Source organism: Aristolochia californica, unplaced genomic scaffold (assembly GCF_029961685.1).
Source record: "Aristolochia californica isolate CCGP_79_NKW_82.1479 unplaced genomic scaffold, dmAriCali1.0.hap1 SCAF_6, whole genome shotgun sequence".
Lineage (NCBI taxonomy): Eukaryota > Viridiplantae > Streptophyta > Magnoliopsida > Piperales > Aristolochiaceae > Aristolochia > Aristolochia californica.
This window is the reverse complement of record NW_027182257.1, coordinates 41,579,854-41,605,672: the sequence shown is the minus strand read 5'-3', so window position 1 is coordinate 41,605,672 and position 25,819 is coordinate 41,579,854. Positions and strand designations below refer to the sequence as shown.

At 36.9% G+C, this 25,819-nt stretch overlaps 4 protein-coding genes across 6 annotated transcripts; 2 read left to right on the top strand and 2 right to left on the bottom strand.

Annotated features, from left to right (window-relative positions):
* Window positions 1-353: 353 nt before the first annotated feature.
* LOC137935094 (uncharacterized) lies at window positions 354-3,390 on the bottom strand. The gene is made up of 3 exons (XM_068779754.1): window positions 3,126-3,390; window positions 2,903-3,046; window positions 354-765 (listed from the first exon to the last, which is right to left on the bottom strand). The coding sequence occupies exons 1-3, from the start codon at window positions 3,321-3,323 to the stop codon at window positions 619-621; spliced, it is 489 nt and encodes a 162-aa protein (XP_068635855.1). The 5' UTR covers window positions 3,324-3,390; the 3' UTR covers window positions 354-618.
* A 195-nt stretch (window positions 3,391-3,585) lies between these two features.
* LOC137934471 (cell division protein FtsY homolog, chloroplastic) lies at window positions 3,586-8,469 on the top strand. Of its 2 annotated transcripts, XM_068778823.1 has the most exons (11): window positions 3,586-3,936; window positions 4,049-4,153; window positions 4,274-4,347; window positions 4,464-4,522; window positions 4,775-4,812; window positions 5,488-5,608; window positions 5,702-5,770; window positions 5,873-5,955; window positions 7,083-7,151; window positions 7,782-7,844; window positions 7,938-8,469. In XM_068778823.1, the coding sequence occupies exons 1-11, from the start codon at window positions 3,613-3,615 to the stop codon at window positions 8,049-8,051; spliced, it is 1,119 nt and encodes a 372-aa protein (XP_068634924.1). In that variant the 5' UTR covers window positions 3,586-3,612; the 3' UTR covers window positions 8,052-8,469. The 2 variants fall into 2 exon arrangements, with proteins under 2 accessions (XP_068634924.1, XP_068634925.1); XM_068778824.1 differs by lacking the exon at window positions 5,702-5,770.
* Window positions 8,470-12,206: 3,737 nt separating this feature from the next.
* On the bottom strand, window positions 12,207-12,805 carry LOC137935423 (uncharacterized). The gene is made up of 2 exons (XM_068780078.1): window positions 12,381-12,805; window positions 12,207-12,216 (listed from the first exon to the last, which is right to left on the bottom strand). Exons 1-2 carry the CDS (start codon window positions 12,803-12,805, stop codon window positions 12,207-12,209), a joined length of 435 nt encoding a protein of 144 aa, XP_068636179.1.
* Window positions 12,806-19,514: 6,709 nt separating this feature from the next.
* LOC137934571 (uncharacterized) lies at window positions 19,515-25,347 on the top strand. Of its 2 annotated transcripts, none has more exons than XM_068778994.1 (5): window positions 19,515-19,600; window positions 19,767-20,099; window positions 21,649-21,910; window positions 24,205-24,272; window positions 24,865-25,347. In XM_068778994.1, exons 2-5 carry the CDS (start codon window positions 19,965-19,967, stop codon window positions 25,129-25,131), a joined length of 732 nt encoding a protein of 243 aa, XP_068635095.1. In that variant the 5' UTR covers window positions 19,515-19,600; window positions 19,767-19,964; the 3' UTR covers window positions 25,132-25,347. The 2 variants fall into 2 exon arrangements, with proteins under 2 accessions (XP_068635095.1, XP_068635096.1); XM_068778995.1 differs by lacking the exon at window positions 19,515-19,600 and adding an exon at window positions 19,643-19,721 and having other exon boundaries at window positions 19,800-20,099.
* The last annotated feature ends 472 nt before the right edge of the window (window positions 25,348-25,819 follow it).

The following is a 25,819-nucleotide window of genomic DNA, read 5'->3' as shown; positions in this document are numbered from 1 at the left end:
GTAAATAAGGAAAATTTTCATAAAGATAGAATAAAATTACAATTATGCAAGATGGTGTATGTCATTTTTCTTTTGAAGCATGTAGCCCTAAGGGCATTGTAGTAATTATAAACACCACACACAACTATAAATATAACCTCAAGGCATGGGTACAACATTCAAGTCTCTTCCTCTTAGCTCAAATTCGTCCATACACCTTTCTCTCTTTTCTTCTCTCCCTTGGTTTCTTTTCTCATCTCTCCCAAGAGCTAAAATTCCTATCTTCTCTCCTTCACTTGAGATCTCTTTGTGTTTGTGTTGTCCCTAGAAATCAACATTCAACAATTTGCAACTGAAATCTTTGGGAAAATAAGTTTTGACATGTGAAGTTCTCATGATGCTTTTATTCAATTATCGTTCACAATAAGATTTGTGGCGATAGAGGGGGCAAATGAACAACAAAATCACAATATTGGGAGTTTTCATGTCAACTAAAAGTATATACAATTGATCAGCTTTTCATGGAATCCAATCCAGAATAGAAATGATAGACACTGACATAACTTAGTTCCACACTAAGCATTTGGAAAACTACTCGTACCTAGAATCAACATTGAAGATGACCTAGTTTCACTCCTTTCAAAGTTTAGCAACAGCCCGGGAGCTGTAGAAGGTACACTTTGCTGTATAAACAAGTTGATTAGTCTCCTTGTTCCTGAATTCAACCATAGTTACAGCCACACTTCTTCCATGTCGCAGAATAGATGCTGTAACCTCCAGCTCTGCCTGCGAAAAAAATTCCTTACATTCAGATAATACACAGTAGCATGTGTCATAATCTGTGTGAAGCCAAAAGGTGTTTGAAAAAAGATTCTAGTCTCCACTCTTTTGGAGATTGTTACTCAATAAAATGGCATTCAGTGGTTGCTTAATAATTTCTGTCATCCACTCTTATCAGTAGCAAGCAACATGAAGGTTTTGTTTTTTAGGAAATGGCAAGCAAGATTAAATAATAAGTGCAAATAGCAATTCGCTACCTTTGCCCTCCTGCACTAAAAATAGCAAAAGAATTAAAATACTAAAATTACTCATTTAAGCCTGTCATGTAGAGCAAGTTGCAGCGAGGTGAAAGGTGTCATGCTTACAACCCAAAAACTTGATGAAATGAACAATCCAGTTCTCATCAACCCATGGATGGAAACTTACAACGTGTGAAATATATTTATAGTATTTTGCTGAAAATGATGATATATAGTATTTATATCAGTAGCAAGCAACATGGTAGGGGACTACCCCCATAGTCCTTGGAAGTTAACCCATGGAAAATCCCTTAACTGATGAATTATTAGGTGGCAAGAGGCTCTACAATGCCAAGATATCCCTTCAACCCCAGGCCTTTCTCTCAAGATTGTAGGATCAATACAGCAGGGTAAGAAATCCGTCAGTATTGTAATGTCTTTGGGTGGTAGAAACTAGAGCTGAATTTATGAAATCATTTCTGCTTTACGCTGTAATTTCTTGTTAATAGAAAAAGTTTTCATGAATTTGGAAAAAAAATGCATTGAAGGGGACAGTAGAGGCTGTGGAGATTTGAATAAGGAGAGTTAGTAACAATTACTGTGATTTGAAGAATTCAGGCCATACTGGTTTTTTCTCCTTCCTATCAAAGAGAAGAAATGGGAAGACACAGAAAACAAAAATCGTTCCATGTAGTCATCCAAGTTTGAGTGTCACAGATATGCATTAGGTTAGACTGCTCACAAGAATTATCTATTGCCATATCAATGTAGTATTTTATACCATAAATGTATTGATATAGTCTTGAATGGGTTGCTCAATGACCAACAAAAATGTCTAGCTCAATATATTTGGACCTTAGTTTTAGTCCCACATACAGAAGTGGACAGATTGTGTTTTATATGTAGGCTTATGAGCCAGCTTATGAGCCATTAGAATGAAACAATCAATACAAAATACAGTTGTGCCTTGTGAAATAAATACTGTCCTTCATTTTCTAGTTGAGAGAAAAAGGAATTATTTGTACACATTTGCACAATGTAGGAGATAATATCAAGTCAACTCAAGGTCAAGGCCTACATTGCCTGTCCTTTCAAGGAATTGATGACGAACAACCACCAACATCACAGAGTTGACGGATATGTCTCAGCTGTCAGTTGACGAGCTGAGTTTCTTCTCAAGTACATGAGCAACAACTTTTGGAGAAGGCAAAGTCGACAATGGATGGTGTTACAGAGTCAGTTGATGCTACAAGCCGACAGAAACAGTCAGTCTACTCCATAAAAGAAGGGACAGTGTCACAACCAAGCAGATGCATAGAAAGAAGCGAACTGAGAGGGAAGAACCAGTCCCACATCCGGTGCTTCTTGCAAGCAGGATGACCATTACAAGTCCCATTTGAGCAAGCATTGCTATAAATTTTTGTATGATATGCTTAGTTTAAGGGAGACCAATAAAATCATAAACTAAAGGAATTGCCAATTATCTAATTAGAAGGCTTACCTCAAAGGATGCTAATAGAAGCCATGAACTAAGTTAGTTTCTTAGTTTATGTAAAGTTAACTTTTGCATAATGTTATTAACTTGAGTTATGAACTAAGACAGATTATGATTCTTACTATTAGTTTCCAATCAGTTAAAATTGCCTTAATAGGTTGCTTAATGCCCGGAGTAAAAAAATGTGTAGACCTTCCTTTTTGTTCTACATGGAAAAGAGAGAGAGCGGAATGTTCTCCATAAAACAGTTTATATAATATAGGCTCTATGAACAATTAGAATAAGCAATCAATACGAAGCATAATTGTGCCTTCTAAGTAAATCTCTCAATCTTCTAGCTCTTGTGGTGTGTGTGTGCCATAGTTAGTACAAAGGGCTCAAACATCCAAAGTAGAAGCAGAGAGCTTACATTGAGATAGGCAGCCGAAAGGTAACTCACGGCCAACTCCCCGAGAAAGAACCCCTTATCTCCAGCAACGGTTTTCAAGCAAGTCGCCGACACCTCTTCCGCAATCGACGCACCAGCTCCACCTTGGAAGGTGCCAAAATGATTCTAGAAGACAAACAAAGGATTGGCGGAAGCAGTGGAACCCGAAGAAACAAGAATCGATTAAGAAAAGAAAAGTGCTTACCGTGAAAGGGGCTTTGACAGTGAAGAAGAAGGAGACTCTGCCGCGCTCGACCCGATCGACCTTAAGGAGTCCGCAGTGCAGATCAGAATGCGCACCCTTCTTCGCCTGCAAATCTGGAAAGCAACGCTGATACTCCAGTTTCTCGAAGAAACCCTTGGCGGCAGAGACCCACGGCGGCTCCGCTGAGCGTTCGTCCATCCCGAGTCTCGGTTAAGTGAAAATTCCAGAACTGGACAGCAACTCGACGACAGGAGGCAGAGCAGGATGGATTGTCCAAATCGGCAGTTAATTTTGTAGTTTTAGTCAGGTTAACCGGATACGGTTAAGGTTACTGTAATATTTTAAATTCGAGAGCATCTTACTGCAAAGGTGATACGCGGGTATTTTCGTAATACCACTTCCTTGGCAGGAAGAAGATGAGATCTCGAGGACTGAGTAGAGCTTAACGCCTACTCTCAAAATCTAGACCACCGTCGCCTAGCTCCCCATGGCTTCTCCGATGTCCTTTCTCTCACCGTCTACCGCCATCCCTTCTTCCCCCAAGCCCACCTCCTTGGCCCTCCTGCAAGCTCCGTTCCAGTCAGAAGGGACTCCTCCGGCTCGAATTGGTTCAGCCCGCTTCAAATGCTCCGCCGGTCAGACAGGCTTCTTCACTCGTCTTGGCCGTTTGATAAAGGAGAAGGCCAAAAGCGACGTAGAGAAGCTCTTCTCAGGCTTCTCCAAAACCAGGGACAACCTCGCCGTCATCGACGAGCTCCTCCTGTACTGGAATTTGGCTGAGACTGATCGTGTCCTTGACGAGCTCGAAGAGGTTTTCTTCTGGTCGTTCATTTGTTTTTTAAATCTGTTTCCTTTTGATTTTTCTTAGTCGGTTTTTCTTTTTCGAGTTCAATGATGTGTATGGGATTGTGGTGATTCTGTAGGTGTTACTAGTGTCTGATTTTGGGCCGAAGATTTCGATCAAGATTGTGGAGAGCTTGCGAAGTGACATTTTAGCTGGAAAGCTGAAATCAGGAGCTGAAATTAAGGTACCGAAATTAAGAAAAAAAATTTGTTTGAGCTGAAACTAAAATGCTTTTGGACATGTGTTTTCTTTGTGATGAGATTATGTTGTTAATGGAGTCGGACTGGTGTTTTTCTCTTCTCAGGAAGCTTTGAAGAAAAGTGTTCTGGATTTGTTAACAACCAAAGCTAAGAAGACGGAACTGCAGCTAGGCTTCAGGTTTGATTCCACAGAACTATGGGTGTTGCTTCACTCTTTTTCATCCTTTGTTTATGTGGCATGATCTACTCTAATTTTATAGTGCATGGGCATGTTCGTTCTGTTTGTACCATTAGGAAGCCAGCTGTGATTATGATAGTCGGGGTTAATGGAGGAGGGAAGACAACATCTCTCGGTAATATGCTGGCACAACCACCTCTTTCTTTCACCAATAAAACTTGATCATATTTTTTAGCTGCAGTTGCTCCGGCATCTTTTGGAAATGTTCTGAAATAACTTCTCACCTTACTACTTTGTTGATGAATTAGAAATATCTCCAATAGAAATCATGGAGGACCTTCATTGGAATTTGAAACTTGAAAAGTCTTTTTTATCTTGATAAGGGAAGGAGTTCTTATTACTCAAAATGTTACTTATTTCCTTGCAGGAAAACTTGCATATAGATTAAAGAATGAAGGGGTAAAGGTTAGAATTCTCTTCCATAATGAATAGCAGATTACTGCAAAAAGGTGGATCTGTCCTCAGATGATCAACTTAGCTATTATTTTTCTATTAAATTACTTAAGTATTATCATTTAGAAAGGTAAGTCGATATTTTTATGTAATTTTAATGTATAATGTGTTTATAAAATGCTCCTTATTTTACCATGTTTTCTCTTGATGTTGTGAAACCTAAGTATATGAAAAAGGTGAATGCACAATCATGGGCTTCGGTGAAAAAGCAAAACAAAAATGTGGACCACTCAAATCTACAATTAACATGGGCCAATGATGCACTTAAAATACATTTTCACTTGTTTTGTAGAACCATCCAGCAGAAGGATTTGATATTTCATTTTTCTTGGTCAGTCTAGCTTCATATGCAGTTTGTCTTTGACTATTTCTGTTATGTTATTCTTACTTGGGCCTAGGGCTTATTTATCTGGTGTTATTTTTAATTATTGACAAGTTTCTTTCTTTCTCATGTATTAATTCGAGATATATTGTCACTAGGTGTGTTGTATTCAGATGGGTGGATTACTTTCAAATACAGTTTAAAAAAATAATGCAAACCAGCTCTGGAATTATTTACTTGTATTTTTATTATCATTATTATTTTTTGTTGTTCTTTGCAATCTTTCTGATTTAAATTTGTGACAGATATTAATGGCAGCAGGTGACACGTTTCGGGCAGCTGCAAGTGACCAACTGGAAATATGGGCTGAGAGGACTGGTTCAGAAATAGTTGTAGGTGAAGGAGAGAAAGTGAAAGCATCATCAGGTACTCAGAGCTCATAAATTATTTTTTACCATTTAATCCATGTAATTTTGTTGGTCCATTTTTTTTGCTATCTTAAATTAGTTTCTCGACTAGTTCTTTCACAGGCTGTAAAGAGAGGTAAAGAAGAAGGCTTTGATGTTGTGTTATGTGACACATCTGGACGTGAGTATTGGAAAAAGCATAAATCCACTTCTATTGGTGGCTTAGTGATTCTGGCTTTTTCCTCAGTTATGTCTTGAGTACTCATTAAGGTGACTTTTCCAGGTCTTCATACTAATTACAGCCTCATGGAAGAGTTGATTGCCTGCAAGAAAGCTATTGCTAAAGTTGTTCCTCGTGCACCTAATGTATGTCAGTTTTTTTTTTTTAAATCTTTTTCTATTTTCCCTTTAAATTTATTTTGATGTTTCAATCCGTTGTTTCAAGAGGCAGTGAGGCACATGACGGATTGGTCAACTACACTCCATGATTGCATTAGTAACAAACAAAATAATTCTTGAATTTTCACTACAAAAGGATACAAATTTTATATTTTTATTTCACACGATGGCTTATGTACAATGATGAAAGATGCAAATGGGGTTGGAGAGAATAGTTCTGCAGAGAGCTGGTAGTATTAATCTAGAGAATTATGAAGTCATAACAACAAAGAAAATTCCGATGGCACCTTGCTTGAACATATTCCAGTCAGAGTTGGTTCAGATATTAGTGGAATTGAGGGTCTAAGCCCTTGTTATAGATCCTACAAAGGAACTTTCATCCCTAGAAAATCTGGATATGTTTTTCCATGAAACTCACAATCTGAAAAGCTAGTAATGCCATATCCATATGTCGAAGTTGTATTGTGCACCCATTGACTACTTTCATATCCAGTTAGCCAGTTTGGTTGGGTATTTGGCTCAATGACCACATATGTGTGTCTGTTGGGGGAAGAGAGAGGTGAAGGGGTAGGGTTCTTCTAGTATGAGATATTGGGCTCAAGTCTCACCGGGGAAAAGAGGTGTAGTATGCTTGTGTAATCAACATTAAAATAAATAAATAAAAACAGTTATTGAGTCTGAGATGTGGAGTACATTGACATGGAACAGTGGGGCTTTACACCCCCATACTGTGGAAGAAATGTGCTTTTACTAATACCTCTTTCCAGAATGGTGGGGCTTTTACCCACCAATACCATGGAGCAGATGTACTTTTATTGAATTGCTTCTGGAAATGACAGGTGCATGATCATCTTTTACCTCCTAGCATGATTTTGCTGTAGAGCAGGAAAAAGGGAAAAAAACAAACGGATGCAAAATTGACAAGTCTAGCAGCCAGCTCTGTCTTGGGAGAGACTGTAGGAATGGACACACTGTGGGAGTGGAAAAGATTTAACCATGATTTTAGTAGAGATTTGGCAGGGGAAGGGATGGTTGAAAGAGGGAGATCGTTCTTGATTTTTAATCATCTGAGATAGTTTTTGAATTTCTAACAGGAGATCCTTCTTGTTTTGGATGGTACTACGGGGCTGAACATGCTTCCACAAGCAAGGGAATTCAATGAGGTACAAACTTCACTGCTGAAGTATAATTTAAACAGTATGTAATGAGTTAAAGAAGGCCTAATCCAGGACAAATCAACAGTCATTTAGAAACACCAAAGCATTACTATTTTATTTACCAGATATAGATTGTCACTTTTAAAGCTCAATTCCTAATATATGACTGCTGTTTGAGAAGCGATAAAATTTAAAATTGTTTAGTTGTTACCCATTATTAATATTGCAGGTTGTTTCTCACTTCACTAGCTTCTTCTTTATGACCATGTTATTTTCCCAAGAAAGGTATTTTTTACAAGGTTATAGTTCAGTAGTAGGTTGGTACAGACCTATACTGATTGGTGTTTGGAATGTACCCTTACCATGTCAAGCTTTCAGGCGTAAGATGTGAATGATTGTCTTGTTTTATGTGCTTATTTACTGCTTTTTATTCTGCACTGAATGTAGACCTTGGGAAAAGAGAGTTTGTAGACCTTGGGATACTCAAGTTTGTTTAAGGACTGAAATTTTGGTCTTGATTTAATTCATTCTATTGTCTTGTTACTTCTAATATGGGATTTATTATTCAAACCTAAAGATAAGATTTTGATGGTCATATCATGAAAAGGCTGATGAACAAATCCAGTTTTGCAATAGGTGGTTGGAATAACTGGTTTAATCCTTACAAAACTTGATGGTTCAGCTCGTGGTGGTTGTGTGGTAAGTCTTGAAATATCATGTTCATCTTTAACTTTTATTTATTAACTTCATTGGTCACAAATGAACTAGAAAAATGCATGAATTCACTTGCAGGTAAGTGTAGTTGATGAACTTGGCATCCCTGTTAAATTTGTGGGTGTTGGGGAAGGGGTGAATGACCTCCAGCCATTCAATGCAGAGGACTTTGTCAATGCCATCTTCGCCTGACGATCTTAAATGAGTTGATTATGCTGAAAATGGATGATTTGTTCACCTGTTTTTCCTTTCCTGCTGATCTGGGGTTCAACGGTTATGAATTCTTGTGGAAGATTGTGGTTCTACTCGTATCTGTTTAACATGTTTGAGGTAGGGGAAGAAGAAAGTGGCCAGTTTTCAAGTGCAGGAGATGCTAAGTAAGACTTGAAAGGTGAGCAGGTTCAACAGAAACTCCGGTTCCATTCAGAGTAAAAATTTTCCCACAGCAAGACGAATTGCAGACCTGTATGTAGCAATAAGAGTCACCCAAAGTGGTTGTCTTGGATGTATGTTTGTGCCTTCAGGTCATTAATCACTCTATGCTGGATGTAACTTGAATGATATATGATTCGTTCTGGAATCCTGCATAAGATTTAAGTGGTAATCAGATTTGTTGAGATGAGATTTTTCCATTTTCCTTCAGCATAGCATAAGAATACTGTTCAAGTAGGATATTTAAAACAGCAATGAAATTTTCAGCTTAGTGGGAAAACCAAACACTTAACAAGTCTGAGAAAATTTCAGAAAGAGATTTCAGAAATGGGGCTTAGTGGGAAAATCAAACACTAACAAGTCTGAGAAAGGAAGCGTGAGAAGCAAGAGGAGACTGACGGTGTGACCTTTTTCCCTTCAAAAGGGTCAAGAAAAGCTTCATCCTCGTAGAAACAGTCATCTGAAATGAACCCGTCCAGTTTCTCCAAATTCTTGTCGTTAATAGACGAATAGAACTGCTGAGTGAGATCGCACAACGTGTCTCGATTGGAAGGAAGATCCAAATCATCTGATTCAGCCGCTTCTGGAATACGCTTTACTTTCGTCCAACTCATGCTTCCAGGCTCCAAGAAAAGGCTTTCATTTGGCGACCATCAGGAAATGCCTCAGCTGCCGGTCGCTCTGCACCGGAGAAACCCGTTTGGGCCGTCTTGAAACCTGAAAACTTAGCCACCGGGTGGCATCCAGCCCAGCCGAGCCCAGAACTTGCCTCACCGAGCTTGATTTAAATATTTCGAGTTCCAACTCTAATATATATTTAAAATTTTTTAAAAATACATGTCAAATAAATTATATATAAAATTATATATACATTTTACATAAAATTGGGAACGACCTCTACTTAAAATTGGACATAAGGGTGGCATCGAATCAAGCTGAGTCTGAATCTTGTTCAAGCCAAGTTTGATTTAAATATTTTGAATTTGAGCTCGACCGACCCTAGCCTCGAACCTAAAATTATAATCGAACTCGAGCCTAATAATTTTAACCGAGTTCGAGTTTAACCTACATTTAATACACTATATAAAATTTATGACAAATAAATTATATATAAAATTATGCATACATTTAAAAAAAATGATAGGAGAGGTTCAGGATTAATTTTCAATAATAGATTAGAACGCACCAATATTAATTTTTTTTACCCCAAATATTATCTAGCTTATTTTATAATTACTATGGCCCCCGTAGTGCCCCTAGTTGAAATTTTATATTCTAGGAAAAACTAGAAATGTTTTTCCTATGATACATATTTCTAAGAAAAAACCTTTAAATAAAATCCTATTACTATTAGTGACTTATTTGAAAATTACAAGCAATATTTTAAAATTTTCTTAGGAAAGTTAAATGGACCTCTTATTGTCTCTTCTAAGGAAATAAATAAAAATTAATAATCAATCTAATATATTACTATACTTATCGATAAATTTTTAATTAAATAAAATATCAAACACAAAATTACTATGAAAATTGTCTCATGCTAAAAGTATTACAACATCAACTATCAAATACTAATTCAAAAATTTTCTATACGGTTCTGGTTTTCCGCCGAGACGAGGAACGACACCGAGGGAACCAACGGTATCGGTGAGGAACTTTCGTCGAGGATAACTGCTGCAACGGAGACGGTGGTGACAGAAGTGGCGGTGACAGAAACAATAGCGACGACAGACGAGGGGGAAGAAATCGAGCGATGGCGATGGAAACAAAAGCGACGACAGACAAGGGAGAAGAAATCGAGCGACAGCGACGGTGACGGAAAGGCAGAAGGCGGCCGGCGAGGCAGCTGTCGACGGCGACAGAGGCAGCCACAACAGCGGCCGAAGGGGCTCGGGGGTGACGAGCAGAGGAAGAATTTCCCCCCCCTCACTCTCGCTCTCACTCTAGCTCCGCTCAGAGATCCGGTCCCGACTCCCCCGAATCCCGCATAGACTCGTTAAATTAACGAGTTGGCTTGCGAACTTTCGAACCCAACCTTGATTCGGTCGAGTTCTGCTCGTTAATTTAAATGAACCAATCCCAAATCTCAAACTCGACTAGAGATTCGGGTATACCAATTCGAACCGAGCTCAAGCCGCTCGCAAGCCACCTCGATTCGAAGCCACTCCTACACAAGATGGACTGGGCAAACAGCAGCAACCATTGCAGAACCCAACAGAAGGGTTTGAGTAAGAGACTAGAAAGATCAGAGAGGGTATGGGAGAAATTCCTGGAGCAATGCAAGCAAGGCCAGCTTTGCCTATTGTTTTACGAAGATTTTTTTGGCGAAATGGGTCTTTTCCTGTTGCTTCCTACCTCATTGAAGATTCAGATTCAAGAAATTGAAAACACGCATTCAGCGGGCACTCCGAGCTCTTTTCAGAATTGAAGTGGAAGCAACAAAGAAGGATCAATGCACAGACAAACATAAAGTTGCAAACCTTGCTCATGTCATAAATCATCGAGTGAGGTAACCGATTCTGGTAAAACCAAACTCAACAAGGTTTGCTCATTCCATCCACCAACAAAGGGCAAGTAGAAAAGGAAGAGGAGGGTGGGGCAGAGGGCATTCTCCTGGCCAATGTGTTTGTCAGGAAGAGATTGGAGAGATGGGGAATTTGCCCCATCCTCACGTTTCCTTTCATCAACTAGAGAGGCTTTTCCCAGTAAAGATGGAAAGCAGCAGGGTGAGGAGGAGTGTCTGTCCTCCCTAACCTCTTTATGGAACAAAGAGACCGAGGAGGAGCGTCCCCCTCTCGTGAAAAGCAAGGTGAAGACAAGCAAAACTCCTCCCAGTAGATTGTAACTTGGTAATCCTTAGAAGGGTGACGATAATTAACCCTTGGTTGTAAATTGTAAATTACAAGTCTTCGTAGGTAGACATTGAATATACCTCAAAAAACACAGCCTACGAGATTTCAGTTTCGTAAAGTTGAGACTTGCAAAGTACCCTGACGCATTCTGCTGCACTAACTGTAAGGTCCAGGACGCCAAAGGCGAATTACTCGAACATGTAGACATGGAATTATCCACCAAAAAGTGAATTACTGATGACAAACCCCATCTGCCTTTGCCAGGGAATTAACCCATCCACCATGCTAGATAGCCAGCTTTTAGGCACACATTGCTTTCGAACGCAGCAGAAGATTCCTAATAAAGAATATAGAATAGTGCAGATAAGAACAGATCAAGAAACTTAAATTTATTTAAGAATAGAAAAGAAAGGTATAGAGAGAGCATCAACCTTCACAGCAACATCTTACACATTGACAAGAAAAAACCCTTTAGTGAAGCAGACCTACAACGATGCTTTGACTTCGTTCTGATTTCAATACAAATCATAAACTTTTGACAAGAAATGGCATTTTTGCACATTAATATACATGGAGGTGCATCCTACATTCTGAAATCTTCAGTATAGCAGCACGGGTAGGAACAGTGGCAGCAAGGATTTCTAGCAGCATTACAAAGATGATTTACCTCTCAATATGACCTCATGCTAAAAACAGTGATTTCAAATTAGAGTACATCTGAGTGAACATACATATTTTTTTTCTGAATGGAGCAAACATAATTTAACAACAAGTTGGAAATCACTTTGGCAAGATATTAGTAAAGCATCAAGCAGTAACTTCACAATGCAAATACACATCGTACAATATCATCCTGCCCATACTAACTGGCATCACTTAAAATAGCATGCTTCATGTAAGAAGCACCAAGACTATAGTATCCAAGAACATGACACAGCAACACCACATATTTCTGTGAAAACAAGACTCTTCTTTGACAACGATGGGACAATTCCGCAATACTTATATACAACTTTATTATTAGAACGTATATGGTCAGACCCCCTTGTACAGATTGATTTTGTTACGCAAATCTTCAGCAATTTGAAGTGATGAAACAGCTTGAGCTGCAATCAGCCCAGCTGATACCTCTCCCCCTCTGCTTCTTTCTTCAAAATAAGGTGCTTGAAAATCTCTTCCTAGGAAGCCAGAGGTCAAGGACCAACCTATTCCACAATCATTCCATTTGCATGCTGACCCATGAACATCAGAAATCCAACCCATCCCCTCAAGTGAATACTTGGTGAATCCCTGATAAGCAGGTCCTGTCCTCCAACCCCCCATGACAAGGCCAATGTTACCAGCATGGTCCCGTTTGTTGAAGTTGATTCCTTGATTATTTTTCAAGACAATCTGACATGAATCATCAGAGTCATCACAGAGGACATGTAGGGCCACAGCCTCAGCTATTGCTGCCCCTTCTTCATCAAGCCTTTGCTGTTCTTCTTTCTTTTTCTGTTTCTTTTTTTCAAGTTCAGATCTTATTGCAGCTGAAGTAGCCAAAGCTTTTTCCAACCGTCTCTTCTTTTTTTCAGCCTGTTTGATTCGATCTACGTCATCTTTCACCTGTTTCTTCTTTTTTCTCAGAACTGGAGGCACTTTTCCGCACCTAATATTTTCCATGGTTCCTAAATACCTATGTAGTATAATTCTCTCAAACTTCAAAGAAATCCACCAAAAAAGAGTGTACTATCCTAAACCATTTTTACTGTGAGGTCAACCATTTTTTCGTGGCTCAATCCTATCTTGTTGGTAAAAATACTAAGTCCAGAGTTTGTAGTAAACTAATATAGTTTGTATGCACCAGCAGCTACACCCACTCAGGTCTGAATGAGTATCTCATTTTACGAACAATACACTCCCAAACTGAAACCACTGGAGATAGCAAAAACGCAAAACGGTATGCACTGATAGATGTGTCCCTTGGACCCATTTTTCCCACCTTTCCAAGTCCCTCTGGCTTTCCCATAACAGTCTGTCAGTAATTCACTTTGCCTTGATTAACGATAGATAAAAATCCAACCTTCAAAAAGCAGCTCACATGGCCTCCTATTGCAAATGAATAATAATAAACAAAAGTCAACAATAGAACAGGAAGAAACTAAGGGACTCTTATAAGTTCTCCAGGAGATGAAAGACTGCCTTGAAGCAGATCCAACAGCTGATAAAGAAGTCACCCAAGTTTAAAATTTATATCAACCAAACAACGAAAAAAAATACCATCAAGCTTGATTTCTAGATTATCAAGCAAAGGAGGCAAGAAATATAAATCTCCAAAAAATTAATCTCAGAAACTTTCAGGTTGTGGGTAACTTTAAAATAATAAAAAAAAAAAAAAAAAAAAAACAGGAGAGCTTGAAATGGAAATAAGGCTTGTCAAGATCTAAAGAATCCCATTTTCTAATCTTTTCTCCCACTCTCTTTCTAGCCAATAAGATATTATATTATGATCTTAAAATGAAGCCAGCGAGCAAATTATTTAAGTTGAAATAGAAAAAGGAAATGAGAAAAAGAAGACAGGCGTTGAAACCCTATATGACTAGAACTGCAAGTTCCAAGTGGAACGGTAAAGAGTAACCAACAAACATGCTGAAAGCAATTTCATATAAGCAAAATCTCCCTTCATCAAGATAATAATAACCCACAAGACGAGAAACAATCAATTTAATGAATAAGTATCAATACCCAACTAGAGAAATTTTTTTGTAAAGAAGATAGGATAGAAAGGCGAACTTAAAACCCACAACAACAGCTTCATTAAAACCCAAATTCGGTCGTGAAGCCTAAATCACGATCAGCCAAAGAAATTAATCTAAGAGACAAGGACAATACAAGTTTAGTCCTTGAACATCATAAAACAACAAGTTTTCTTTAAAATATAGATTTAATTTTTGATAAACTACTATCTTTGTCTCACCAATAACTCCACCACCTCATAACCAGAAACGAAATTCAGTAGCACGCGGGGACCCTGAGACCGATACACTAATCTAACCCAGCATCTTCAATCCAAGAACGTCCTGCGTAAAGCGAATTCCACGGAAAACCTTGACTCTATTCTCAACAACCGGTTCGCCGAAACGCGATCCGAAAACCACAGCAATTAAAAAAAATCCCATCTACTCACACCGGATCTGAAAACGGTCAACCAGACAAAATAACGTACGCGATTCATATCTAGATTGAATTACGAAACACAACATCGCCGAAAAGAAACAACAGAACGCAAAAAGAAAAAAAAAAAACGCAAGCAACAGATCGAAGACGGTGTACCTGAAGAAAATGGCGAAATGATGAGCGGTTTCGCACCTAAGCCGACTTCATATCATGCCAGTACAGAACTACAGATTGTAGAGAAAGATGACTTCTACTGAGAGAGAGAAAGAGAGTGGGCATTGAACTGGGATGAAAACAGGCTGTGAGAGGGGAAGGGGCACGAAAGGGGCATTTTCGTCAAAGCATTAAACAAACATCGCTCAATGGGACCTGCACACGTTCATCTAATCCAAGGCCAATGTGTGACTGCATAGTCGACTCCCACTAAAGCCAGTAAATTTTCACTTAAGTTTCCTAAGTTTAGGCTAATATGGTATGATAAATTGATAATTATTAAATAATTAATTATTAAAAAATTATAGATTATAGAAATGAATATGTAGTTGGTGATACATTACAAATTAACTAAATTTAGTTAATTTTTTGGCTAAAATAAATCTATAATTATTAATTAATACTTAATTTAAGTAAAAGGTAATAAGTATTAAATAAATTAACAATATTAATTTTTCAAAAAAATATAATATGAATGATTAACTAAAAATATAATTAAATATTGTTTAATAAAAATATAGAATATAAATGATTAATTTAAAAGATAATTAAATATTGGTTAATAAGAAAAAATATTAAGTGATGAATTTTAAAAATAGTTATTACTAGCGACCAATAATCGTTAGGGTTAGGGTTTTAAGAAACTCTTATAATTATTAGTAATTAAGCCATTAATTGATAATTTAATATCAATCAGTAAGTAATGTAATGAATTGAAGAATTATTAAATAAGTCATTAAGTTAATAAATAGGACTTAATATTTATTAATTATTTAATTATTTAATTTTTTTATGAAAATTTAATATTATTAAAATGATATGAGCATGTTAGGTCGAGTCATGTCTAGGTATTGTTGCATGTCAACTCAGGACTCAGATCATTGAACACCGAGTTGAATACAAATCCCAATTCTAAAAGCATTAGTTTTCCACTAAATTTGTATTACAATTCATTACGATATGTAGCTAATTATACGTAACATATTGTATACCATAATATAGAATTTTCATTATTTTTAAATTTAAAAAAAATATATTTGCCTGATTGAGGCGATTCGGCTAGCCGACTTAGGCAAGTCAACCTAACTCACCTGAGCCAATTATGTCAAATCGGGTCTTGGAGTATAAGTGTTCAACCAAGGTAAAAAAGTGTTTGAAGAGAAATTCAAACCAAAGAGAAATTTTTTATACGTTTATTAATTAAGATATTCCATGTATAAGATGTAGAATTAGGATTAATAATAATAAATAGGTATGCTTAATATGAAGTCCATATTCATCATGAATTTGTGTGAATAGGCTCATGGAAAAGTGTCTTGACTAGGCCAAATATATCATAAGAAGGTTTGAATCTAAATTCAATTTATTGACAAAAAAATATTAAACAAGATCTAAGCACAAGGTTCAACTTATATTGAACCCAATTATTGACCCATATAATAGAATGGATTTATTCAAACAAATATTGTAATTTATTGGGATTTACGACAACTAAATTTCTTATTGAAATATCTTTATATCTTCTTGTATGAATTACACTAATACATATTTTCCATTTTATATAAATTATATTTTATGATTTAATTTAATTTATCCTAATAATAATTATATATAATGTTTCTTTACTTTTGCCTTATTTTATCTTTTTCCTTTTCTATTACTAGCATGCCTTGGACATTTTTTTTATGTGGGAAAAAATAAAAAATGAAAAATTATTTGTTAAAGAAAGTAGCCTAACCTAATTCAATTAGAATTTTAAGTGTATTAATTAAAATATTGTATGAATAAGAGGTACTTTTATGATTTAGAATAATAAGCAGGTAGGCCTAGTAAGAAGTCCACATTCGACCTGAATTTGCATGAACAAACGCCAGGAAAAGTGGTCTTGAACAAGCCAAATATGTTGTCTAAAAGGGTCTAAATCCAAATTTCATTTATTAAAAAGAAATACAAAAACAAAATCTAGACAAAGGGCTCAACTCATATTGGACGTAATTGTAGACCAATTTCATGGTACAAATTTGTTTGAAAATTGTAATAATTAATGACTAGTGGTAGATTGGGGTTAGGATGACTTTTACGAATTACACTAATACACATTTTCCATTTTATGTAGATTTTTCTCTTTTTATTAGCCTAAAGATCTCCGTGAAGTTAGATTTTATGATAAAAAAAAAATTTATAGACTAGTTGTGAATTTAAATAAGCAACTTAGGCAAAAACAACTGGCTAGTTTGGCTATGGGGAGTTTATAAATACCCCACCAAACCTTACATAAAGGAGTTAATAAACATTTATTGGCAAATCTATAAGGCCTTATTCTCAAAATCTTGAAAATCTTCTCCAAAGTGCTTTTGAGTGAAAGAAAGTTATACTTTTGCATATCCCTTACTCTTTCCTCCACCTAACCTTGCATTTCATACGAATCAAGTTCCTAGTTATTCAACATTGTGTTATTAAAGAAGTAGATCCTTGGATCTCTTCAGAGAAGGTACTCTCCAAGTATCGAGTGCAATTTTTTTCTTCCTTTCTTTGATTTTATTTTGTGAAAGGTTCATCTAGAACCTATCTAATTTAGAAAGAAATGGCCAGTTAGAGCTCTAATCTAACCAATCTCTAAGGTAAATTGTGATTTGTAAAAAACATGTATTGAGTTACACATGACTTAAAGAGAGCCAGATCTTTTTGTGTAAATTCTAGCTATTAGAGCTTTAAATAGTAAAATTTTCCAAGCAAGGTTCTTGGACGGTGAATACCAATAGAAGAACATCAATAACAAACTTTTTTTTCCTATGGTGTGTGAATGTTTATTTTACTTTGAAATTGTCATATTACATGATTTTGTATTACACACTTTTAGTTTCTAACATGAAAATCTCACTTCGCCCCCCTTCTTGAGAAGCCACTTACGCCAACAACATTGATTGGGAGGAAACATTGAAGATAAGAAAATATTTTAGGAGATGCATTTCAAGATGGTTCCAGATTTTTTTCCTCATCGCCCAAGAAATGACAAGTGTTCTGTTTGTCTACTTCAAAGGTTAAGTCCACTAGACATTGTACCATACAAGTAGTATGGCTGCACGAGATGCAAACTCCACCACAAAAAGGATAAACCAATTCTATTTCAATTGTAAAGTGGAATATGCAATTTTAAAACTAGAGCTTAATTAAAGTAGTATACAAATTCACACAACCACAAAAGTGACATAAAGATATGTGGTGGTTCACAATTAAAACTTGAATTGCTATCCATTTTCAAAGTATTTTTCTCTTTGGAGTTCAATCAACTACTTTACAAGTCTAATGACACTTACGACAATGAAGCCAATAGGCTAGATTACAACTGTTTGGTTAGACAAGCTAATTTACAATTAACAAATGCAACAAATGCCTATCAACCATAGTTCATTGCAACAAATGCCTATCACCTAATGAATACTCATAACTCACTTGGCTAACCTCATGCCTCATAAACAACCACAAAAGCGTACAATCATCATGAGATAGATTCTAGATTTTCTTACACAAAGCTTATTAAAGGAACAATGCAAAGGTTACATGTTTTACAAATGTGATACACTTAATATTTCTCAAATAGGCTAACATTACAATAAAGAATTGAAGCATTGTACCCTTGTCTTAATTATGTAATTCAAAGTGAAAACAATTCAACTTAACACCAATTGACGTGATTTGAGAATATGAGGCCCTTTTGCAAACTCAAGATCTTGATTTGAAATTAAAGTCACTCGTAAAACAACTCAATTGAGAAGTAGATTTAAAATTTTGAGCTCACAAAATGATAGGTGAACACTAATAGATGATTTAAAACTAAATGTGCATGAGCAAAGTAAGAAATCACCAAGTAGAATAAAAAATTTAAAACTAAAATACTAGTTGTACTTGTTTTTTTAACAACTAGAGATGATAAACTTTTGAATCACAAATTTGACTCCATAGATGATTTCAAAGTCAAATTCTTTGGGAGAAGTCATGGTTCACTATACCAATCGTTCTTAGTTTAAATGAACTGAAAAATTCTTAAATAAGATGAAATAGTATTGTTTAGATAGGAAAACAGACACTTTGCCTTTTGAGAAAAATTGAGTTTTTCTTGATAAAAATACTAAATTAATATAAAAAAATGATTGATTAGAGATATTGATTACAATGGTAGGTCATTTATAAATGTTGAAAGTTTATCTTGATTATATTGATAATTGAAATCTTCTTCTACAATATTGGAATCTAAACCGGCTCGATTTGAAATCGATCAAACCAGGTTTTGCAAAACCTGAGTCAGATTGGATCACCCCGAATTCAAAACTAGACTTGGAGTGGGGGAACTCATCCCAAAATAGAAGGGTCAAGTTCAGCCAAACCAGCTCGACTTGAAATCGATCAAACTAGGTTTTGCAAAACCTCAATCAAATTGGATCACCCCGAATTTAGAGCAAGACTTGGAGTGACGGAACTCATCCCAAAAATAGAAGTGTCAAGTTCAGCCAAACCAGCTCGACTTGAAATCGATCAAACCAGGTTTTGCAAAACCTCAGATTGGATCAACTCAGAATTCAGAGCTAGACTTGGAGTAGGGGAACCCATCCCAAAATAGAAGGGTCAAGTTCAGCCACCCTGGGCCGGGAAAGGCATGGATTGACTCATCACTTATCAGGTCAGAAAACCATGATAAAAACTGGATTAACATCACTTATCAGGTCAGAAAACCATGATAAAAACCGGATTAACCTTCTTCTACTTCTTCCTGTGAATGTTGTTATATAATTAATAACTAATGATTTAATATCATCATGGTTATCGACTAGGCAGCGCAGAAAGAGGTAACTCTCCGTACTAAAGATTTTGTATTTCTTGTGAAAAAGCTATTGGCAATTGGCATTACGAGTTACGACACAAGAATTGTCGACAAAAGTGTCCTTGCCGTTTTTTCTCGCAAATCCTGTAAGACTTCAGGGTATTGACCGATATTTCTTGTGAAAAAGATATTGGCACTGGTACTACCGACACAAGAATTGTCCACTAAAGTGTTCTTGGCTTTTTCTCGCAAATCCTGTAAGACTTCAGGTATTGATCGAACTCATCTTTGCTGCAGGAAAAGACTGCATCTACAAATCTTAGTAACGTCCGCAGACGGAAGCCTGTGCAAACTGGAAACTGCAAACTGCAAAAACTAAAAAGATACCGAGTATTTTTCTTTTCTCATTCCAAAAGTGTCTTTGCCCTTTTACAGTTTCCCCCCGACTTAAAAATATCCAAAAAGCAGGCAAAGTGCGTCGGGAAAGCATAAAGGCGGTGGCATATCCCGACCATCTGTGAGTGGCGCTCTCGTATATAGCAGGGGTTTAACACCGAGACGAGTGAAGAAAGTGAATCAAATTGGGTAGGGAATTGATTCCAGAGGAGGAAGAAGAAGAAGACGAAGAAGAGGATGACGGAGGTGATCCTCCATATCTACGACGTGACGAATAGCTCTTCTCCCAAGACAAACAACACCATCGTCCAGATCAACAAGATCTTCAAGGACAGAATTGGGTTGGGGGGGATCTTTCATAGCGCTGTTCAGGTGAGTTGTTTTTGTTTCCGTTGCTTACATTTGGGAGACTATCTGTTTTAGTGGGTTTTTTTTAGAGAAATTGAATATGGGACATGGTTCGATCTGCCTGACATGGGTTCCAGAAAATGACCGAATTTGATAAGTTATTCCCACAGGATTACTACCCAGGGAAGGAATTGGTTTTTTTTTTTTTGTGCTGATGGACTGTCATAGTGTCGTGATTGTGAAATTGATCATGTTTAGTTCTCTTTTGCCACGTGCATGCAGTGAGGTTTAGGTGTCTTCGAATATCGTTCCTGTTAACCATCTCCACTGCTGTCACGTTTATATTTGTCAGCTGGTGTTATATTGAAGAACTACTTGGAAAATATTTTATCTTACGAGGTTTATAAGATTGAAAAACCATTTTCTGATGTTACTCAAATACTAAAACTGTACGTTCTGATCTTGGAAACGGTTTTTGGGGATTAACCCCTGGACTGTCAATCCAGCTATTTAGAGCTTGTCTTTCCTTCAGGTGACTATTGAATTGATGGATTTAGTGAAGGAGAGCCAATGACCTTATCAAAATATCAAGTACAAGTTGTATTGTGCCTTTGGCTCATTTGACACATGGGGGCTTTCTTGAGTGAGGCCTTGAGTTCAAGTCTCACCAGTTGTATTATTTGTAGTTTGTATGTCAAATTAACATTTTTAACATTCCAACAAAAGAAAGTGTACAAAACAAATACAGAAACTCAAAAAAAAAAAGAAACAGGGTCACAACTGAGTTGTCATTTTCTTGTCAAGAGTAACTTTAGATATGTGTCTGTCATAGCTAAAAATGGACCAGTTCAAGCAAATGGGTTACTACCTTACTAACCAAAGCTGCTATGTGCCAAGCTTTGTGAATAGGGGTATGTGAGCCTCTTTCAGTAAGAGATTTACAATTGGTTAGTTGCAAGTTGGAAAGAATATGAGAATTATTTGGTGCAAATTTATGCTATACTGGGGTGTGCTGATTATTTTCACATGACTATTCTCAACCTTTCCTCAGATGCAACAATATATTATTTTATGCGCTTCTTTTGAGGACATGATTGTACTGTTATTTTCAGTCTACTATTTTTTAGTTTATAATTTGTACTTCATGTGTTACCATCTATTTCCGAGTTTGAAATTTAAATTTCGTCTGTTTATTTAATACTTTGATTGTTGTAATCATAGTGGGTGAAATAGTAGGGTTGTGCCATGTTGGCAACTAGCATAACACCATAATGTCAAAGTGAGAATTCAAACGCTTCTTATTTGAGCATGCTATGTCTATTGTTAACACCAGTTGTTGGACCAGCTTGAAGTAGAGGAAGGCCGAGAACAAAGTGGATGGTAATGGTGAGGAAAGACCCCAAAAAGACCAGAAAATAATGGAACTCTTAGAAACAAATTGAATGGAGGAGAAGGACATCTGTAGCTCAACCTAGCACTGTTTTGACAAAGCTCTTATGACAATTATGTGTAATTAATGACCTATTTGAAGGTTTTTTGGAATTTATAAATTTATTCTAATCAATCTTGGCAGGTCTATGGCGATGATGAATGGTCTTTTGGATTTTGTGAGAATGGCTCTGGGGTTTTCGGTTGCCCCTCAGGCAAAAATCCTATGTACACATATCGGGAGCGGATTGTTCTCGGAGTAACTCAGTGTTCAATCTTCAAAGTTAATCATATTTTAAGAGAACTTGGCAGAGAATGGCCTGGAAATTCTTATGACTTACTAGCTAAAAACTGCAATCACTTTTGTGATGAATTTTGTGAAAGGCTTGGTGTGCCAAAACTTCCAGGTGACCTATAACTTCTTGTTTTCAATCTAACATTGTAGTCTCTGATGAATAAAAAATACGTTTCATGTATGATATGATTCTATCATTCTAGGTTTTTCAGAATGGAGACTGTGAAAGGAGAAGAAGAAGACAAAGAAGAAGATATCCTTAACCTCGTGAGAATTAAACCCATTAAGAATACCCCACCATCACCTGCTTTACTTTTCTCAAGGGAGACCATTGAGCCAGGAGAATCCACTGCAGTACATCTTTTCTCTCTGCATTTAAAAAAAGTCTGCATGAATAATTTTAGTGCAGCAAGGCTTGGATCCAAGACCTCATGCTAGAAACCCCCCAGATATCTTAGTCACACGTTTCTTCTTATATGTTCTTTCTGAAATTTAGAAGCTGAGTGGCAATGCTGGTTGCCCCTGGGAATTAGCTTGGACATATTGCCAGCGGCACTAGAGTTGTTATGGTTTTACCAATTTTTTGAATCTTTGGAACCGAGATATAGCAAACTGCTAAAGCAGCCTTGTGAAGTACCTACCAAGATCCCTAAAAACTTCTCTTTCAGTGTTAAAATGAGTAATTGTGCGACAGTCTCATAAACCTCTGCATTCCCATAAACTGCTACATCTGTCTCTCTGTCTCTCTGTCTCTTTCTCTCTCTCATTATGAGTTTTCAACAAAAGTAATGGTTTGTGTCATGCTTGATGAGAATGCATTCAATTTTTGGCCACCAAATTGAATAGATATATGTTTGGGGACTGAGCTTCCATGATTCAACCGAAGGAGTTTTTCCTCTCTTTTGAGGATCACAGGATCTTTTGATCCGTTCTTTTTTGGGAGATCTTGTGGTCTATGAGTTATTTGTTTGTGGTTGCAACTCATTATCTGTGATCTATAACCATGGTCCTGCTGGGCTTCAACGATTCAAATGGAGCAATTTCTCCTCTTTCTTCATCTGTTCTTTCGGACAGTGAGTACATGATAGTGTCTCTCCATATCACATGTGGGGCCAACTGGTTTTGAATTTGACAGTTATATCCAGGCTTCTCTTGTGTATGATGGCTGATTAGTTCAGATCGAAGGAAAGAAATATACTCTGCCTTAATAATGAGGGATGGCCCAGACAATTCCTAGTGCGTTCGAGTATTTTGCAGTGCTTTATATGTGCCAACTCTTTCACTAGTGTACTTAATCCCTAATACGTTGGCTTATGGGTCTGTGTCTTTCTTTTCATCTCTCCCTGCTTGTGGGAATTAGTTTTGTCACTCCAGCTGGACCTTAACTATCTTAGTGTGATGTACTCCTCTAGTTTTCTCTTCTCTAGGGAACAAGAAAACACAATATGCCTGATAAATGGGTGAAATTTTGCATGTGCCTTGAAAGCAATGGATGATTCTTGAAACAAGGCAACAGATCATCCCTTGCAAGTCCAATTTTCTCAGTCAAGGTGATTGACATAGCTGATTTAAAAATCTTAGCAGACATAACTTTGGTGCTCAATAATATCTGACAAACCCTTCTTTTGTTTGGATACGATAATGGTTTTACCTTGTTGACTTAGATCTTTTCAAAATATTCTTGGTCGATACTACTACTTGTTTCCTTTCTTTTCTTGGGATTAATATAGGAGAATATGTAGGACCTCTAAAAACTCTAGAAGGAGGTAAGGAGGAGTCTGTATTTTCTTATTCTTGTTCCTTTTTCTGTCTAACTTTTCAGATTAGTGAGTGAAAAAGGAAACAAGTAAAGTTGATATTATTTTTTAAAATAGCAAGATGTGTCCTTAATCTGTTTGAATTGGTTGTTAACCAATTCTAAACAGTTGATATTTAATGACGAGTAGTGGTCATTTTACTTAGTTACATGTCAACTTCAGGACTAGTTCTCTGCAGTATTTTTCTTTCAGTTTGGACTGCTTTAGTTTTTAGTTTTTATTTTAAAATCATTAATGTCCCTCCTGTACTAGAATATGTTATAAATCTTATTCTTTGCGAGGTAGAAATAATGCATAAGTTAGTGAAGGCTACTTATTCAAGTATTTAATGTCGGCTTCCCCTCCAAAATACCCTACTTTTGAACCTAAAAGCTCACATTGAGAAATCCTCAAACGCATCCATTGAGCCAAATGTCCAATCCATAAGTTTTTTTTTGTTTTTTTTAAAGTCCAATCTATAAGTTACTGAAGTTTCTAAATACAGTTATTCCAGTTAATAAATTAATTGCTTGTGTTTCCAACCCTTTGTTATGTTCTCTTCATTTCTTGCAAAAGGGTAATTTTTCTCATAGCATTTTGTCATTCACAGCTTGGGTGAATAGGTTTGCTAATGCTGGAGATGCTGCTATGGGGGTTGCTGGAACTACAGCATTAAAGGTGTGAATCTCTGCAATTAAAGATGCTGCTTGCTTGGTTTCTGTTTTTTTTTGTTTTATATTTTATTCAAAGAGTCGATGAACTGCAAGTGTTTCATAGTTTTATTTTTATTCATTAAATTTTTAGCCATCCATGTGAAATGTTATATTTCATTGCAAAAAAGAAAAGAAAAAGGTGAAATGACAACAGACTTCACTGTATTTTTCCAGTTTTATCATTATATACGGAAAGATTGCTTTCCGTAATGGCACCTTATTATGCAAGAAGCTATGTACATTTCCGTGTCGTGCCAGTTGATAACTTGTTTTTGCACTCATGCTACTTATGATCTGGCATGATGAGGAAAGTGCATAGTTCCATTCTCTGGTGAGCGCATTCTTTTGAAGGACTTAACCGTGAAGCCCTTATCTTTTGGCTATTGAATGGTGGTCCCGGCATTGAGTCTGAGCATTTGCTTTATTTACTGAAAAAACTAGTGTACTTATGTCTGTTTATGTGTTCCACAAATGTTCTTTTGTCACTCAATTTCTTCAGCACTTGCCATGTATGATCTTTTATCATTCTACAATCACTTGTTTGTATGATTTTACAGTTCAGGCAAGCTAAGACAGAAATTGCATCGGCCAGCAGAGTGGCATACAATTTCCTTGCTGGAGTAACTTCTAACACTCAGGCACAGATCACCCCTGAGTCTCCAAGTAATTCCAACAGAGGTGGCACCTCCAGATTTCAAGGCGCTTGGCTGAAAAGCCTCGTGGCAATCGGTGCCACACCAATTAATGGTTCAGAGGTTTCAAATCAGAATGAAATTGCAAACCAATCACAGCAAAAATACCCAACGGAAGAAACAATCATGTAGTTCAACAAGCTAGCAGGAGTTGCTGCGGCCAGTTCATCTGGAACCATCTTATACAATTTTATTTCTGCTAAAGACATGTTTCAATTGGAACTTAGAATATCCATACATGAACTGCAATTTGAGCGGACCAACTTTTTCGCAATTTGAAAACTCAAGTGGATCATCTTTACAAAGAAATCTTCTTGAATTCATTGTTACTCAGTGTTTCTTTTCAAACCTACTGTGCATGTGCTCTGTCTATTCTGCTCTCCCTGTGATATTTTTTTTGGCCTGTATGCTGTTGATGTGAAGTAGCCCTTGAAAGCACCGAAACGATTGAGTGGAAAGCATTGGCAGCTATTCTGGACTTTATCTGCCCTCTCTTTGGGATAGGCCTTCTACTGACGAAACCTCCGTCTCCAAAAGCTGCAGCAGGAATAGTGCTTACCTTGCTATTGCTCATTCTGCTAATATGCTGGAACACCTCAGAAATGCCAAGTCTTCTAAAAGGTACTGAAATCCTCAGAATGATTTGGCTACTCATGGCTCAATGGGGCAGTATTTATAGGTGGCTTTGGGAAAACAGGAAGAAGATTGCAAGGAAACATGCCAGCTAGGGTGTCTTGAGATTCCTGAAATGGATTCTCTGTATGGTTTTGTTAGATTGGATTTAAAATTGGCCAACAGATTCTGTTCATGCATCCTTTTG